This window comes from Pongo abelii, chromosome 17 (assembly GCF_028885655.2).
Source record: "Pongo abelii isolate AG06213 chromosome 17, NHGRI_mPonAbe1-v2.0_pri, whole genome shotgun sequence".
NCBI lineage: Eukaryota > Metazoa > Chordata > Mammalia > Primates > Hominidae > Pongo > Pongo abelii.
This window is the reverse complement of record NC_072002.2, coordinates 61,048,776-61,064,041: the sequence shown is the minus strand read 5'-3', so window position 1 is coordinate 61,064,041 and position 15,266 is coordinate 61,048,776. Positions and strand designations below refer to the sequence as shown.

At 39.3% G+C, this 15,266-nt stretch overlaps 1 protein-coding gene across 1 annotated transcript in view; it reads left to right on the top strand.

The window, feature by feature from the left end:
- Window positions 1-15,266, top strand: part of LOXHD1 (lipoxygenase homology PLAT domains 1) — a 181,934-nt gene that overhangs the window by 46,604 nt on the left and 120,064 nt on the right. The window contains exons 7-8 of the mRNA XM_054537840.2: window positions 6,486-6,609; window positions 9,255-9,505. Of these exons, the coding sequence (XP_054393815.2) occupies window positions 6,486-6,609; window positions 9,255-9,505 (375 nt within the window). The remainder of the gene's footprint in view (window positions 1-6,485; window positions 6,610-9,254; window positions 9,506-15,266) is intronic.

Below are 15,266 nucleotides of genomic sequence, written 5' to 3'. Positions count from 1 at the left end.
TCTCTCTCTCTCTCTTTTCTTTTTAGGGTACATGTGCACAAGGTGCGTGTTTTTACATAGGTATACGTGTGCCATGTTGGTTTGCTGCACCCATCAACTTGTCATTTACATTAGGTATTTCTCCTAATGCTATCCCTCCCCCAGCCCCCCAGCCCCTGACAGGCCCCGGTGTGTGATGTTCCCTGCCCTGTGTCCAAGTGTTCTTATTGTTCAATTCCCACCTATGAGTGAGAACATGCAGTGTTTGGTTTTCTGTCCTTGTGATAGTTTGCTGAGAATGACGGTTTCCGGCTTCATCCATGTCCCTGCAAAAGACATGAACTCATCCTTTTTTATAGGAAGCCCAGTACTTTCATCTGAACCTAGCCGGGGCCTGTTCATTCTTCAAGACTCTGCCACGAAGCTTTCCCTGACCCTGGCCCACCAGAACCTCTCCCTCCCGTGAAACTTTAGAACCCCGCTTGCTTATAGCATTCATTTGATCCAAGCGTATGATTTCTTGTGACTTATCTTGACCTGTTGCTTTGTACCACAAATTTCTGGATCTCAAGTGTTATAGTTTCACCTATCCAGGACAAAGTTAAGAATCAAGAAGAAAGCAAAAAGGCTCCTGAGCAGCTAAAACGTATCCCATTCAAAGTTGTAAAGAAAGCTCATGTCCCTGGCTTTATCTGGACTTGCCCTGATTTTGAAGGAAGACCCCTTCAGACTTGCACTCAGAATCTAGTGCTTACCTGTAATCCCTTCTAGTAAACTTGTTTCCTGTAATTTTAAACCTCTAGCGGAAAATTAGAAGGGGACAGAGGCACTGTAATGGGTAGGGTTATCGAGAACAGTAAGGGGAAGTCAGAGAAGATATAAAATACCAAAAGAATATTAAAAATTCACACCAGGCTGAGGTCAGTTAGAAAACAGGCAACCGGCCTTTTGCATAGACTTCCCTCAGTTATGAAGACATCTACGTATAATATTTCTGTTCATTACAGAATGATAGGAAAAGGTTAATGTGTTATATATTTTTGAAAAAGTATTTTGAGAAAGGTCTTATTGCTTAAAATAGAAAACTCAGATTTATAACAACTTGACTGTAAAGAATGAGGCTGTCTGATAGTTGAGGTTTTGTTATTGCTTAACTTTATTTATCTTCTTGTATCAGGAAAATATTTGGCTGCAAGGATCAGAAGATTCAAGTGCAGTGTTAAACAACTAGGAGCTTATTTTTTTCAGCTCATCCTGCATTTTTTCAGCCAGGAAATCCAAATGTGGTCAGCTCAGGGCTGGTGCAGCTGCTTTCTGAGGCACCTGCTCCCTCTCTGCATTACCATCACCAGCACTGGGACTTTCATCCTCCAATTTGTTGCCTCATGAGCACATGATAGCTACTGAATCTCTAGGCATCTTATCTATGTTCCAGACAGAAAGAGGGGGAGAGAAAAAGGGGATAAAGGCTTTGACAAGGGGGATAAAGACTGTTTTCTGGCAAATCATGCCTTATTTTGAAAAAAGCAGAGCCCTCCTTGGAACTTCTGGCTACATTTCACTGGCCAAGTGTGTATTATGTGGACACCCTAGCTGCAGTGAAAACTGGGAAATCAGGTGGTTAGCTTTCAGCCTGTAGAATAGAAGCGGACTAGGAAGAAGGTGATTGGAAAGGGTGTTGAGTGAGCATCCTAGTGATGGCCACACCTCTTTTCATAATTAGTCTGAAAGTTCCTTGAGGGCACCTCCCTAGCTCTTGGCATGGGACTGGGCATTGAATCAACAAAGGAAGAAATGCCCAAATTCCTTTGGAAAGGAAGGGCTTGCCTGGTCCTAAGAGCAGCAAGCCTGGTACTGAACAGGGTACCAGGAGGCTAAGTGGAACTGCTGCTTGGATTGGAGAAGAAATAGGGCGTGAGTCCAGAATCCAAATAGCCAATACACCAGCAGAAGTGTGTTTTTAGGTGGTTTTCTACTTAGCTGGGCAAAGCGGGGAGAGGAGGCCTGTGCATTTTATGACCTCAGCCAGGGCGGGGCACAGAACAGGTACCTTGAAGTCCACTTTCTTCATTCTGAAAAGGAAGACAGCAGAGTGAAAACACAAGGTTTAGTGGACGGAGCTTTAAAGGGTGAACGGTTTCACTCTCTTGAACTCAGGTTCCTTCTTGGTCACACGGGTGCGTTGTGCTCTCAGGAAGGTTACCCAAGGAGGTTCACATGCCGAGATGTGTTTCTTTGTTGCCTTACCCTCAAAGGGCAGCTTGGCAAGGTGTGAAATCTATGGGTGAAAACACTGTTTTCCTTTAAAACCTTGTGGATTGTATTCCGTTAACTTCTGAAATTTGATATTGAGGCCAAGTAGACTTTCGTTTTTTTCCGGGTAACCTAATTTTTTTTTTCCTGCCAGATGCTTGCAGATGTTTTTCTTTATATTAATTCAAAAGTCTTGCCAGACAGCATCTAGGGGTAGGGTCTTTGCCTGCCCGCCCACCCGCCTGCCCTCCCTTCCTTCCTTCCTTCCTTCCCTCCCTCCCTCCTTCCTTCCGTGTTTGTTTTTAATTTCTCTGAAACACAGTATGTGTCTTCTATCTGATGGGCAGGCTATTTGTTTATTCATTTATTTATAATTAATTTATTTATAGGTCAGAAAAGAGATTTCTTATTGTATGTTAGATTCTTGCTTGGGTGGCATTTGTTCTGCTCTCTTCCTCAGGACAGCCAATTGCCCGTCTACTGGATTTCCATTCTCTACCTTCCAAAACTGGCAGTTTCCCCTTTACTCCTGTCATCTCTACTCTTTTGCATTCCTTGAGAACTTGTCAAATTCCCACCACATCATTGATTTGCTGTTCCACACTGAGTTCCACTTCTTTCTCCTGTCAATGTATATTTCAATTCTGAATGTATTTCTTTTAATTATTTTTTCTTACAAAATTAATACATGTTCATCATAAAACACTTAGAAAATATAAATAAACAACAAAAAAACTCGTAATTTTACCACCCAAACATAACCAGTTAATATTTGAATGAATATCCTCTAGTCATTTTTCTATTAATTAATATATATATCACTTATCACCTATATATGTATCATATTATCACCCCATATATACGTGTGTATGTATATACATATATTCATTATGATACCATATATATGCGTATATGCACATATGTACATCTGTACGTGCATGTATGCACATACGCGCACATCTGTACGTGCATGTATGCACATACGCGCACATCTGTACGTGCATATGTATGCACATACGCGCACATCTGTACGTGCATATGTATGCACATACGCGCACATCTGTACGTGCATATGTATGCACATACGCGCACATCTGTACGTGCATGTATGCATGTATGCACATATGCGTGCATGCATGCATGTATGTACATGTATATATGACACCATATATATGGTGTCATAATGAATACAATATTTTACAAACTTATATTTTACAAACTTGTTTCCATTTTTAAATATAGCATGCATATATCCCCATGTTATTTAAACAGAATGACATGGCTATTTTACAATATAATTTTTTGTGTGTGTGTGACAGAATGTCACTCTGTTGCTGAGGCTGGAGTGCAGTGGCAAAATCTTGGCTCATTGCAATCTCTGCCTCCCGGGTTCAAGCGATTCTTCTCCTGCCTCAGCCTCCCAAGTAGCTGGGATTACAGGTGCCCACCACCATGCCTGGCTAATTTTTGTAGTTTTAGTAGAGACAGGATTTTACCATGTCAACCAGGCTGGTCTCGAACTCCTGACCTTAGGTGATATGCCTGCCTCGACCTCCGAAAGTGCTGTGTTTACAGGTGTGAGCCACCACGCCTGGCTCCAGTGTAATTTTTAATGATGGAAGTAAGTGTTTTAGATCTACCATGACTTATTAAACCAATCTCCTTTTGTCAAATGTTTCTATTTTTTCCTCAAAATTATTATACGACATAATTATGCTATATACTGTATATTATGTAATATATAAAATGTATATTATGCTATACAGGTTGAATATACCTTATTGGAAATGCTTGGGACCAGAAGTGTTTCAGATTTCAGGTTTTTTTGAATTTGGAATATTTGCATATACATAATGAGATATCTTGGGATGGGACCCAAGTCTAAACATGAAATTTATTTGTTTCATATACACCTTATGCAAGTACCCTGAGGTAATTCTACACAGTTTTAGTCAATAATTTTTTACATGAAGCAAAGTTTTGACTGTGTTTGGACTGCGACCCATCATATAAGGTCTGGTGTGGAATTTTCCACTTTTGGTGTGTTGTCAGCACTCAAAAAGTTTTGGACTTCGGAGTGTTTTGGATTTCGGTTTTCAGATTAGGGTTGTTCAACCTGTGTATATACATATATACAGTATACTATTATACTATAAATAGTGCTGTGACAAACGTTTCGTGCCTTATCTTTATGTACATCTATGATTATTTCTTACAGTAAATTCTCAGGAGTTGGTGAAAGAACAGGCAGAATTTTAAGAACTTTGATCTATTTGCTGCTGTATAGTTTTATTTTTCTTGATTTCCTTTCTTACTTAACTTAGTTATTTTTTAATCTCATCTGATTGCCTTTTCATTGTAGTCTTATCTGTCTTTAAAGGTATTTACTCCTATTTCATAAAGACTAAATCTTCTTATATTCTCTTAAGCACATCATTTGAATGGTGTGAGTTCTTTTGGTGTGTCCCATATTAGGTTCTTTCCAGAGTTTTGCCCCTCCTCTGATTCTTTAGAATGATCTTCTCTGTCTTTGATTCAAGAATTTGCAAGGTCTTAAGTTGGTGTATTCCCTTTACCCAACCTTAAATGAGGTGGGTCTTGTTCAGACTTGGTATCTGACAATAGTCAAGGTGCCCCTGAAACATAGGGCATGCTTATTAAATCTCCCATCTTCCTACTCCTCCTCTCTTCTTCCTCCTCCCACTTCTATTTTTATTCTTGGCTCCATTTGGGTAATAACTGAACTCCCATCTCACATCCAGGGTTGATTGGAGTCTCTTAGTCCAATTCTCAGATCCTGGATGGTACTGTCCTGGTATAGCTCTGCCCTGATGTGATGGTTTCTTTTCTTATTCCTATTGTCTGAGTCTTTGATACAAGTTGGTTGCATTTTATGCAAGAGATGCGTTCCTAAAAATCTATATACTTTTTATTCTTTTATTTATTTATTTATTTTTTGAGACAGAGTCTTGCTCTATCGCCCAGACTGAAGTACAGTGGCACGATCTCGGCTCACTGCAAGCTCTACCTCCTGGTTTCACGCCATTCTCCTGCGTCAGCCTCCTGAGTAGCTGAGACTATAGGTGCCCGCCACCATGCCTGGCTAATTTTTTTATATTTTTAGTAGAGATGGGGTTTCACCATGTTAACCAGGATGGTCTTGATCTCCTGACCTCGTGATCCTCCCACCTCGGCCTCCAAAGTGCTGGGATTACAGGTGTGAGCCACCATGCCCAGCCAAAATCTATATATTTTGAAATTCATTTGAGACAGAATTTCCTGCAGGAATAATGTAAAGCAGAGGGTTGTGCACTTTGAACATATATAGAGACAACCATGGAAGTGTGTTTTTGTTCTAATGCTTTTGTTTTTTACAGTATAGTCTTCAATATTTTACAAAGCTACCAGTTGCTTGCTTGGTCTTGGTAGCATTTTATCATCTTAATCCTGTTCTAAAGTGATCGAATTTTTAAAATAAATTTTATTGTGTGTACTTAGGGTATATAACATGATGTTATGAGATACATGTTGACAGTAAAAAGGTTACCCCCTGCCCATATTGTAATATGACTGGAGGACACATTCTAGCTATTAACAATTCTACTTATCCTAGAGCGAGTTTTCAGTTGGATCTTCTGGGCACATTTTGAGAGGGCCCCTCAGCTCTTTGGTGTATTCTAGAAGGCACAATTATCTCAGCCTCACTAACGGCTCACATGGGAGTCCCTGAGGGAGGCATCATAGATTCCATTAGCCTTACTGTTGGTGGCTGATGTTTTCTGACCTGATCACAAGATCCTAGGATTCACTGTGCCTGATGTGGGGCTCGCAGTTCCCCTTGCATGGGCTCTGCTTCTCACCAATAAGGTCAGAATCCCAACCTTCAGCCTGTGAGAACAGTGATGATTTTGTCACAGTTTGCAAATCCAGGCTTCCAGTTCTTGTGACAAGTCTCACAGGGTACATGCTGCCAATTTTTTTGCTTCAATTTAAAAAATGATCTGCAGCAGTGGAGGGAGCAGTGGCTCAGTAATTCAAGTCAGAAGGTAATTGCCAGTCATCCCTGTATGATTCTAAGCTTTACCAGGTATCCTGGACACAGTTGTGTCCTTGTGATAAGCTTTCCTTGGGCCACGAAGCAGATATCAGTACATTCTTAAAGTAGACTCAAGTGATTGGAAGATTGGATTAGATCTCCAGGTGCACCCTCAACAACACTTATCTACATCCTTGTCCCCTCTTCTCCTTCCCAGATTGTCATTGAAGATATTGGGAACAAAAGAAAATATGACTTCCCCCTTAACCGCTGGCTGGCCTTGGACGAAGACGATGGCAAAATCCAAAGGGATATCTTAGTGGGCGGAGCTGAGACCACAGGTAGAGTTGAAGAAAGGGGAGACTCTTTTGGGTATTTCACTTTCTGCCTAAGGGTCGGTGTTGGCATCTGTGGGGCTGGAGGCCTGTGATCAAACAGGAGCCAGCTGGGTCTGCAGTCAGCATTCCTCCTGCTCCTGAAACTGTTCTGTCCCACTGGGTTGCAGCCTGGGGCTCTGTTGTTGCCAGAGGACCTGGGGGATGCTGCTAAGCAGATACTAACTGCTCAGGGCAAAGGAAGTTATCCATAGGATGAAGCCAGAATGTGAACTTCTGACAAGCGTGGATGTTTCCCAGGACATTGATTTACTCTGAACTCTTCCTGATATTGAGTGCTTAGTATATGCCAGGCCTTCTAGGTAGGTAGCTGACCTACATGGTGTCCTTCAATCCTCACAACCACCCTATAAAGTAGGAACTGTTATTGTTCCCATCTCACAGATGAGGAAACTGAGACAATGGAAGAGCCTTGTCCAAGGGCACACAGCTGGCAAGTGATAGATTCAGGATTTGGTCTGCTTCCTAAAGCCCTAACCTGTATGAATTCCACAGAAAACTTCCAACTCCCAGCATGGCAGTCATGGTCATGCATGTTCTAGAAAATCAGCGTTGATCCTGTGTACATCTGAGAATGTTCTCTGCAGCAGAACTCCCATGACTCACCATGGGAGAAAATCCATGTTCTGTAGTATAATGTACACATTTCTCCCCAATTTGGCTCCATTTATCCTACCCACAGAGTCTTCCCACACCCTCTCTCCCACTGCACATTCACACCTTCCATTCTCCCCTCCATCTTGTTCCCATGCCTTCCCTCTCCCCTCAACTCCCTGCTTGCCTTGCTCTTTCTCTCTCTCTGTCCTCGGAACCTGCCTTCTCTTCATCCTGCAAAGCCTTTTCTCTTCTTTCTGCCTCTCAAATTCCTGTTTCCAGTCACTTCCTCTGAGCCCTCCCTGACCTTCTCTGGCCTGGGTAACTTCTCCCTTCTTTTGCTCCATGTTCCTTGGCAGACCTTTATTGCTGCTGTTCAGAAAACTAAATGCTCCTCTGCTCCAGTCCTTTTCAACCTCAGCATTGTGGGCTAATGATTGTGAGGTGTGGCACAAATCATCTACAGATGAAAGTTTGCAGTTTACTTAAAAACATACTCGAATAGAATTAATATAATCCTATTGAATGTGTGAATATTATATGTCTCCTAGTGGTAGAAAAAGAGCAGAAATGATAGCAGCTGGGCATTGCTTATATCCTAAACGATGAAAGTACGTCTGATGTGGGAACACCATTTGTCCATGCATCTTAGAGAAATAAAGCTCGAGACCTATTTTTTTTTTCTAGAGCAATGACCATTCGTTTTTATTTATTTACTCCCAAAGGCCTGGAATCTAGTAAGCACTCAATAAATGCTGAACAAAAGAAAATGTAAGTTTAAGAATGAATAATACCCCCATGTAGTTGCATGTATTATCACTCAAAGAAATTTGGGATTTTTGTTTCTCTGAGGTTATGGGATAAGAGTGTGGGGTATGGTAGGGTGAGGGATGGGTGGGGGAATTAACAAGGCTTAAAGTGACAACTGCCTTAGACCCCAGGACAGAATTAAAGAATGTAGGCCAGGCATGGTGTCTCACGCCTGTAATCCCAGCACTTTGGGAGTCCAAGCGGGGGGTGGATCACTTGAGGCCAGGGGTTCGAGACCAGCCTGGCCAACATGGCGAAACCCTGTCTCTACTAAAAATACAAAAATTAACCAGGTGTGGTGGCACACGTCTGTAATCCCAGCCACTCAGGAGGCTGAGACACGAGAATTGCTTGAGCCTGGGAAGTAGAGGTTGCAGTGAACTGAGATCACACCACTAGATTCCAGCCTGGGTGATAGAGTGAGACTCTGTCTCAAAAAAGTAAAAAATAAAATAAAATAAAAAATCTAGGCCAGGCCAGTCCTTAGTAGAATTGCCTGTCCAAATGTTTGTCTTTGGTATTTTCTTTTACTTTGCCCTAAGAGTTTAATCTCCCTTTGCTAGTTCTTCCTCAGAATTCCATGTCCTCATATTGCCTCCTGATAGACCAGAACCTCAAATGGCCCAACCAACAATGTTCTCTCTTTCCCTCAACCCTCCCTCACCCTACCACATCAGGCAGCAAAGAAGGACATTAATGTCCTCTATTAAAAGTTATGTTTTTAAGTTATCAGCAAAAGAGCAAACAAAATGAATCAGATAGCCCTGAACATAAATCTCCATTAATGGAGTTGACTATTATAATTAGATTAGACATAACAGAATTCATCTGGCAGCTATTAATAATGTACGCATAGTAATTATCATTAATAATAAGTACTATTCTTAGCCAACCCGAGTTCCTCCTTCTCTTTGTTAGTTTCCTCTAATCAGCACTGACAGCTTCCTGTAATAATACGTGCGGTTTATTCTCAAACTCAGATGCATTGGACACACAAACTCTGGAAAAGATGAAATGAGGTCGAGAGGGACATTAGGTGGCATCTGGAGGAGTAGGACATGATGGGGAAAGAGGATGTGTGGAGGAGGAGGGCTTTGGGGGTGTTGTAACCAGGAAGGGGAGGAGGGGGTGGGATATTATGATGCAGCTCACATTGAACACTCTCTTTCCTGTTGTTTCCACACCAGCTATTACGTATATTGTCACCGTCTTCACTGGGGATGTCCGGGGGGCTGGTACCAAATCCAAAATCTACTTGGTCATGTATGGGGCCAGAGGGAATAAGAACAGTGGGAAAATCTTCCTGGAGGGCGGCGTGTTTGACCGAGGCCGCACGGACATCTTCCACATCGAGCTGGCTGTCCTCCTTAGCCCCCTGAGTCGGGTCTCCATCGGGCATGGCAATGTGGGTGTCAACAGAGGCTGGTACTGTGAGAAGGTAAGGGATGCCCCCAAGGACAGCCTTCCCTGATTCAACCCCTCTCCTCTTTAACTTGCAAGTACAAACTTTAACCTAAATCCTACTTCCTCTGAACTAGTTACAGAGTGCATGGGCAATCTCTTTCATTGGGCATTTTGGGTGGTTACATGTCCGTCCATCTTGCCTCAAAGGTGGTTAGGAACAGGGGCTGTTCTGTACATGCGTCCAAGGGCCAAGCAGGACAGGTTACCCAGAGGCACTCAGTTCGCGGTTATGATTATCCTGATTCCTGGTGTAGTGTTTCACCTCAGCTTATAAATCTTTCAATCAATAAGTATTTTAAAGTATATGTTTGTATTGTGGAATACTTATACTTTAAAGAACTTATATTAATAACTGTAAGACATAAGGAATGTTAAAAAGCAAACCTCAATTTTGTCTATCACACAGCTTGAGAAATAGAACATTCGCGATGCTTTTGAAACTCCTCTGTGTCCTTCCACAGTCACATATAGTCCTCTTTCCCTCAAAGGGCACATACTATTATGAATTTTTTCTATGTGTAAGCTTGTATTGTTTGTAACTAGCAATTTTTGTCCCTCCCTCCCTTCCTTTCCTTCCTTCCTTCCTTTTTTTTTGGACAGAGTTTCACTTCTGTCACCCAGGGTGGAGTGCAATGGCACGATCTCAGCTCACTGCAACCTCCACCTCCTAGGTTCAAGTGATTCTCCTACCTCAGCCTCCCAAGTAGCTGGGATTACAGGCATGCACCACCATGCCCGGCTAATTTTGTATTTTTAGTAGAGATGGGGTTTCACCATGTTGGCCAGGCTGGTCTTGAACTCCTGACCTCAGTTTATCTGCCTGCCTCGGCCTCCCAAAGTGCTGGGATTGCAGGAGTGAGCCATCGCTCCTGGCCATAACTGTCAATTTTCACTCAACATTATGTTTTAGAGATTTGTCCAAATGGTAACAGAAGTTGTAGTTCATCCATTTCCCTGCTGCAAAGTATTCCATTGTATGAATGAGTTACAATTTATTTCTCCATTCTTCTGTTGATGGATATTTTGGAGTGATTTCTTGATTTTTACTACTATGAGCAATCCTGCCATGAAGTTCTTGTACATGTATCTTTGTAGAAGTGTGCAAGAGCTTCTCAGAATGAAAGTGCTAGGTCACAGGGTAAGTGAATCTTCAGCTTTATAGGATAACTGTTATTTCCAAAGGATTCCAGATTGTTTTCCAAAATAGTTGCACCATTTTACTCTCCTGTCAGCCATGTGTAAGAGATATTTTGTTTTATACGTTCTTGTAAATGCTTGATATTGTCTGAATTTTTAATTTTCACCATTTTGGAGGTTGTAAAATGATCCTGTTGTGGTTTTAATTCTTATTTTTATGATTACTACCAAGGTTGAATGTGTTTTTATGTTTTTATTGGCCATTCATGTTTCTTTTTATGTAAAATGTCTGTTCATGTCTTTTACTGATTTTCCTATTGACCAATCTATCTTTGGACTTATTTTTAGGAGTTTTAAAATTTAATCTGGATATTAATTCTTTGTCGATAATATATGTTCAAATATTTTCTTATGGTTTGTAATGTTCTTTAAGTAAGAGATTTAGTTTAAAAGTATCTAGTTTATCAATCTTTTCCTTTGTGACTAATGCATTTGGTATTATTGAAAGAAATGCACTTATCTCAGAGCTATGAAGACATTCTCCTATATCCTTTTCAAAAATTATTGTTTTAATTTTTCCATTTATATTTTTAAAATACCAGGAATTGAATTTTGTGAGGGAGAAATTCAATTTTATTTTTTTCCATGTAGATATGCAAATGTTCCAGCAACATTTATTGAAGGGCTTTTAAAACTTAACCAAGGTTAAGAATCACCTGGAATTCTTGATAAAAATAGATTCCTAGGCTCTAATTCAGACCTAATGAGTCAGAATTTCCAGGTAATCTGGATATTTAGCAAGTGGTTTAGATAATTCTTATCATTAAGAAAGTTTTGGAAGCACTGATTTACTAAATAGTAATTCTTTTCCCACTGTTCTGAAAAGACATTTCTATCACACAAAAAATTCACAAAATTCATGACTTTGCCACTGAGTTTTCTAGTCTGTTCCACTTATTTAGTTTATTTCTACACTAATATAACACTCTGTCTTCATTTTTACCTTTATACTGTCTTAGTATCTGCTAGGGAAATTTGTTTACCTTGTTATTCTTTCTCAAGAATGTTTTGACTATTCATAACCATTTACCCTTCCAAAGAAATCTTTATTTATTTATTTTGCCAAATCCCATGAAGAACAGTGTTGAACAGAATTCATTTGGACCTATAGATTCATTTGAAAGAACTGACATCTTTACTATATTGACTTTCCCTGTCTATGGATATGGTATACTTCTTAAAATTTATGTCTTCTTTAATAGTTTTCAATATAGTTTTATATTTTGTGATAAAGAAATTGCATGTCTGTTAGATATGTTTAAGAGACCTTATAATTTTTGTTACTATTATAAGTGGTATCTCTTTAAAAATTATATTTTCTAACAATTTGTTGCTGATACAGAAATAGAAGTATTTTCTGGACATTTAGTTTACATATGGCCATTTTGCTAAACTCTATTGTTAATTCTGATAATATCTCAATAATTCTTTGTTTTTTTCTGTAGAAAGTCAAATTGTAATGATAACAGTTTTTTTTTAAATTTTCAAAGCTTATAGTTCTTTTTTCTCTTTTGTTTATTTGACCACATGGCCTAAGACCTACAGTACAATGCTGAGTAGTAGGATTAATAGTGGATATCTTTATTTTGTTTCTGATTTTAAAGGAGCTGCTTCTAATATTTTATTTGGTTGATTTTTTTTGCAAGTTTATGGTAGACATTCTTAGATTAGATTTGTAAAATTCCCTTCTACTTCTATATTGTGAGGAGTTTTTATGATGAATTGGTATTAAATTTTATCTAATGCTTTTCTGCACTTAATGAGATAGTTGTATGGTCTTTCTCTTTTATTCATTAAGTTGGTGCACTAATATGAGTGCATTTTCAAATGGCAAACCAACTGCTTTTTTTATAAGTCAAACTTGGTGATAATAGATTGTTTTACATGTTTTTAGAGTTATTAACATTTAATATAGAATTTTTCTGGCCGGGCGCAGTGGCTCAAGCCTGTAATCCCAGCACTTTGGGAGGCCGAGGCGGGCAAATTACGAGGTCAGGAGATCGAGACCAGCCTGGCTAACACGGTGAAACCCCATCTCTACTAAAAAAAAAAAAAAAAAAAAAAAAATGCAAAAAATTAGCCAGGTGTGGCAGCGGGCGCCTGTCCCAGCTACTTGGGAAGCTGAGACAGGAGAACGGTGTGAACCCTGGAGGCGGAGCTTGCAGTGAGCCGAGATTGCACCACCGCACTCCAGCCTAGGCAACAGAGCAAGACTCCATCTCAAAAAAAAAAAAAAAAAACAAAAAAGAATTTTTCTATGTTCATGAGTAGCATTGGCCCCTTATTCCTTTCTTGTATATTTGTCGATTGGTTGTGATTTTAGAGTGAAATGAGAAGTATGTCCTTTCCTAAAAGAGAGTGTATAAAATTGCAGTGATGTTTCCCAAATGTTTGCTTGCGGTCTCCTGCAAAATTGTATAGGTAGGGGGGGTGTGTGTGTGTGTGTGTATGTGTGTGTGTGCGTGTGTGTAATCTCTACCACTATTGAAATATATACCACTAAGGTGGTAAATATTTCTTATTGTAGAACAATTTTTGCTTTATATAGTTTGAGGCTATGTTACTAAGCATAGAATTATTATAGCCTCCTAGTGAGTTCAATCTTTATCATTATCCAATCTGATACTATTTATCTCTGAAGTGGGAAATTTAGTCTGCTTATATTTATTGTAATTACTGATATATCTGTTCTGCTTTTACTGTTTCTTTTTTCTTCTTTTAAAATTATTTTGGGTTGACTGTTTTTCCCTATTTCTTTTTTCCCTTTATAGTGATTTTACTGTACATACTTAATATGGGAAACCCTGAATGTAATTGATATCTTTACTCTTTTTTGGCAAATGCAAAGACCTTAGAAATCTCTAATAGTAATATTTCTGCATGCTATTTTTTTGCCTAGTATTTTAGCTCCATTTTAAACTATTTTAAAATATACATATTAGATATCATTGTTTTATAGAGTTGCTTGTTCAGATTTACCTACAAGTTTCCCAGTTTGTTTGCTTGTCACTTCTTCTTGCATCTAAGGCCTTATTTCTGGTGTCAATTTTCTTCTTCCTGAAGGACACCCTTTAGAAGTTTCTTTGGAAAAGGTCTATTGTTGGTAAACTCTGATTTTGTTCATTTGAAAAATGTTTTTTTATATCACTCTCATTCTTGAAAAACAATTTTAGGGTACAGAATTCTATACTGAGTTTTACTCCCCAGTATCTTCTGGTTTCTGTTAGTCTAATTGCCACTATCTGTTTTTTCTATCCAGATGCTCTTAAGATCTTGTTTTTGGCATTCTCCTGCTTCTCCTCAATATGTCTACATATGCATTTATTACTATTTATCCTGACTGACCAAGCTTATGATAACTATTTCTTAGGTAAAACTATTATTATTTTCTGTCTGGAGCAAAGACAAGGTAGGCTTCTCTTTGTAGATTTTTCCCTGTCTACCTTTTGTCTAAAGGAGCAGTCCTTCGAATATTTCTGCTTATTCAGTGTTTCCAGTTTGGAATCTCCATTTTGTAAAGCCCATGGCCTAGTTTCCCGCATCCTCAAGTGGCTATTAGTTTCCTGGTCTCTGAGTGCCTGAGATTGTCTTTTGCTTCAGGGCAGCACCAACTTTAGCATTCACATTTGCCCACTCTCTGGGTTTCTGCTTACTCGGAATTTTGCTGGTTCTTATGGCTTCTCTGTAATCCCTCGGCAGCTCAGCAATGTATGTAAAGTGATACTTCCTGTGGTTTATGTAACATATGGCTATTTTGCGGTGATGAGAGGCTTTTTAGGCTACCTAGTTTCTGGAATACCTAGTCCAGAGGCAAACATTTTTAATATATGAATTACACTAATTTATTTTTAAAGATAATGACAAAATAGTTTTTAAATAACAGAATATGATACCCTCAGGCTGGTTATATTTAACAAAACAATAAAACAAACAAAATCCTGAGATAAAAACCACAAGCTCTAGTAACAATACTATATTTTGTTGCTTACCTAACCTTTAACCTTCTAGAACCAGAACTTTTATCATAGATTTTTAAGCGCTTACTATATGTTTAGAACTATGTTCAGGGGACCCATGGGGTGAGAAAACACACAACCTCAGACTTTTAGGATTTTACTACTTCTTAAAAAGACAAAACTAACCAATACACAGTTAACAATGAGAGAACAATTCAAGAGTAAACGAGGAAACATCTGCAGGATTTGTTGAGAGGAAAGAAAGACTTGTAAATAAATTATTGGTGATTATACCCTCCTGTGCCCTCAACTTGTCAAGGATGCTCTCCAACTTTGCCTATGTATAGGTCCACTTCTAAATACATGGTCACATGGAATCTTCAGCATAAAAAATGGAGTGCAACAATGGATCCCAGTGGACCTCAGCCATAAATAGAAATTCTGAGGTTCTTCCTGATGAGTAGAAAAGATCCCAAACTGACAATTAGTGTCAGGAATACTTATATTCCTGGTTCTGCCACAGCTAAAGGTGCTAACTTGGGCACTTTATTCTCCTTTCTAGACCTCAGGTTTCCTATCTAT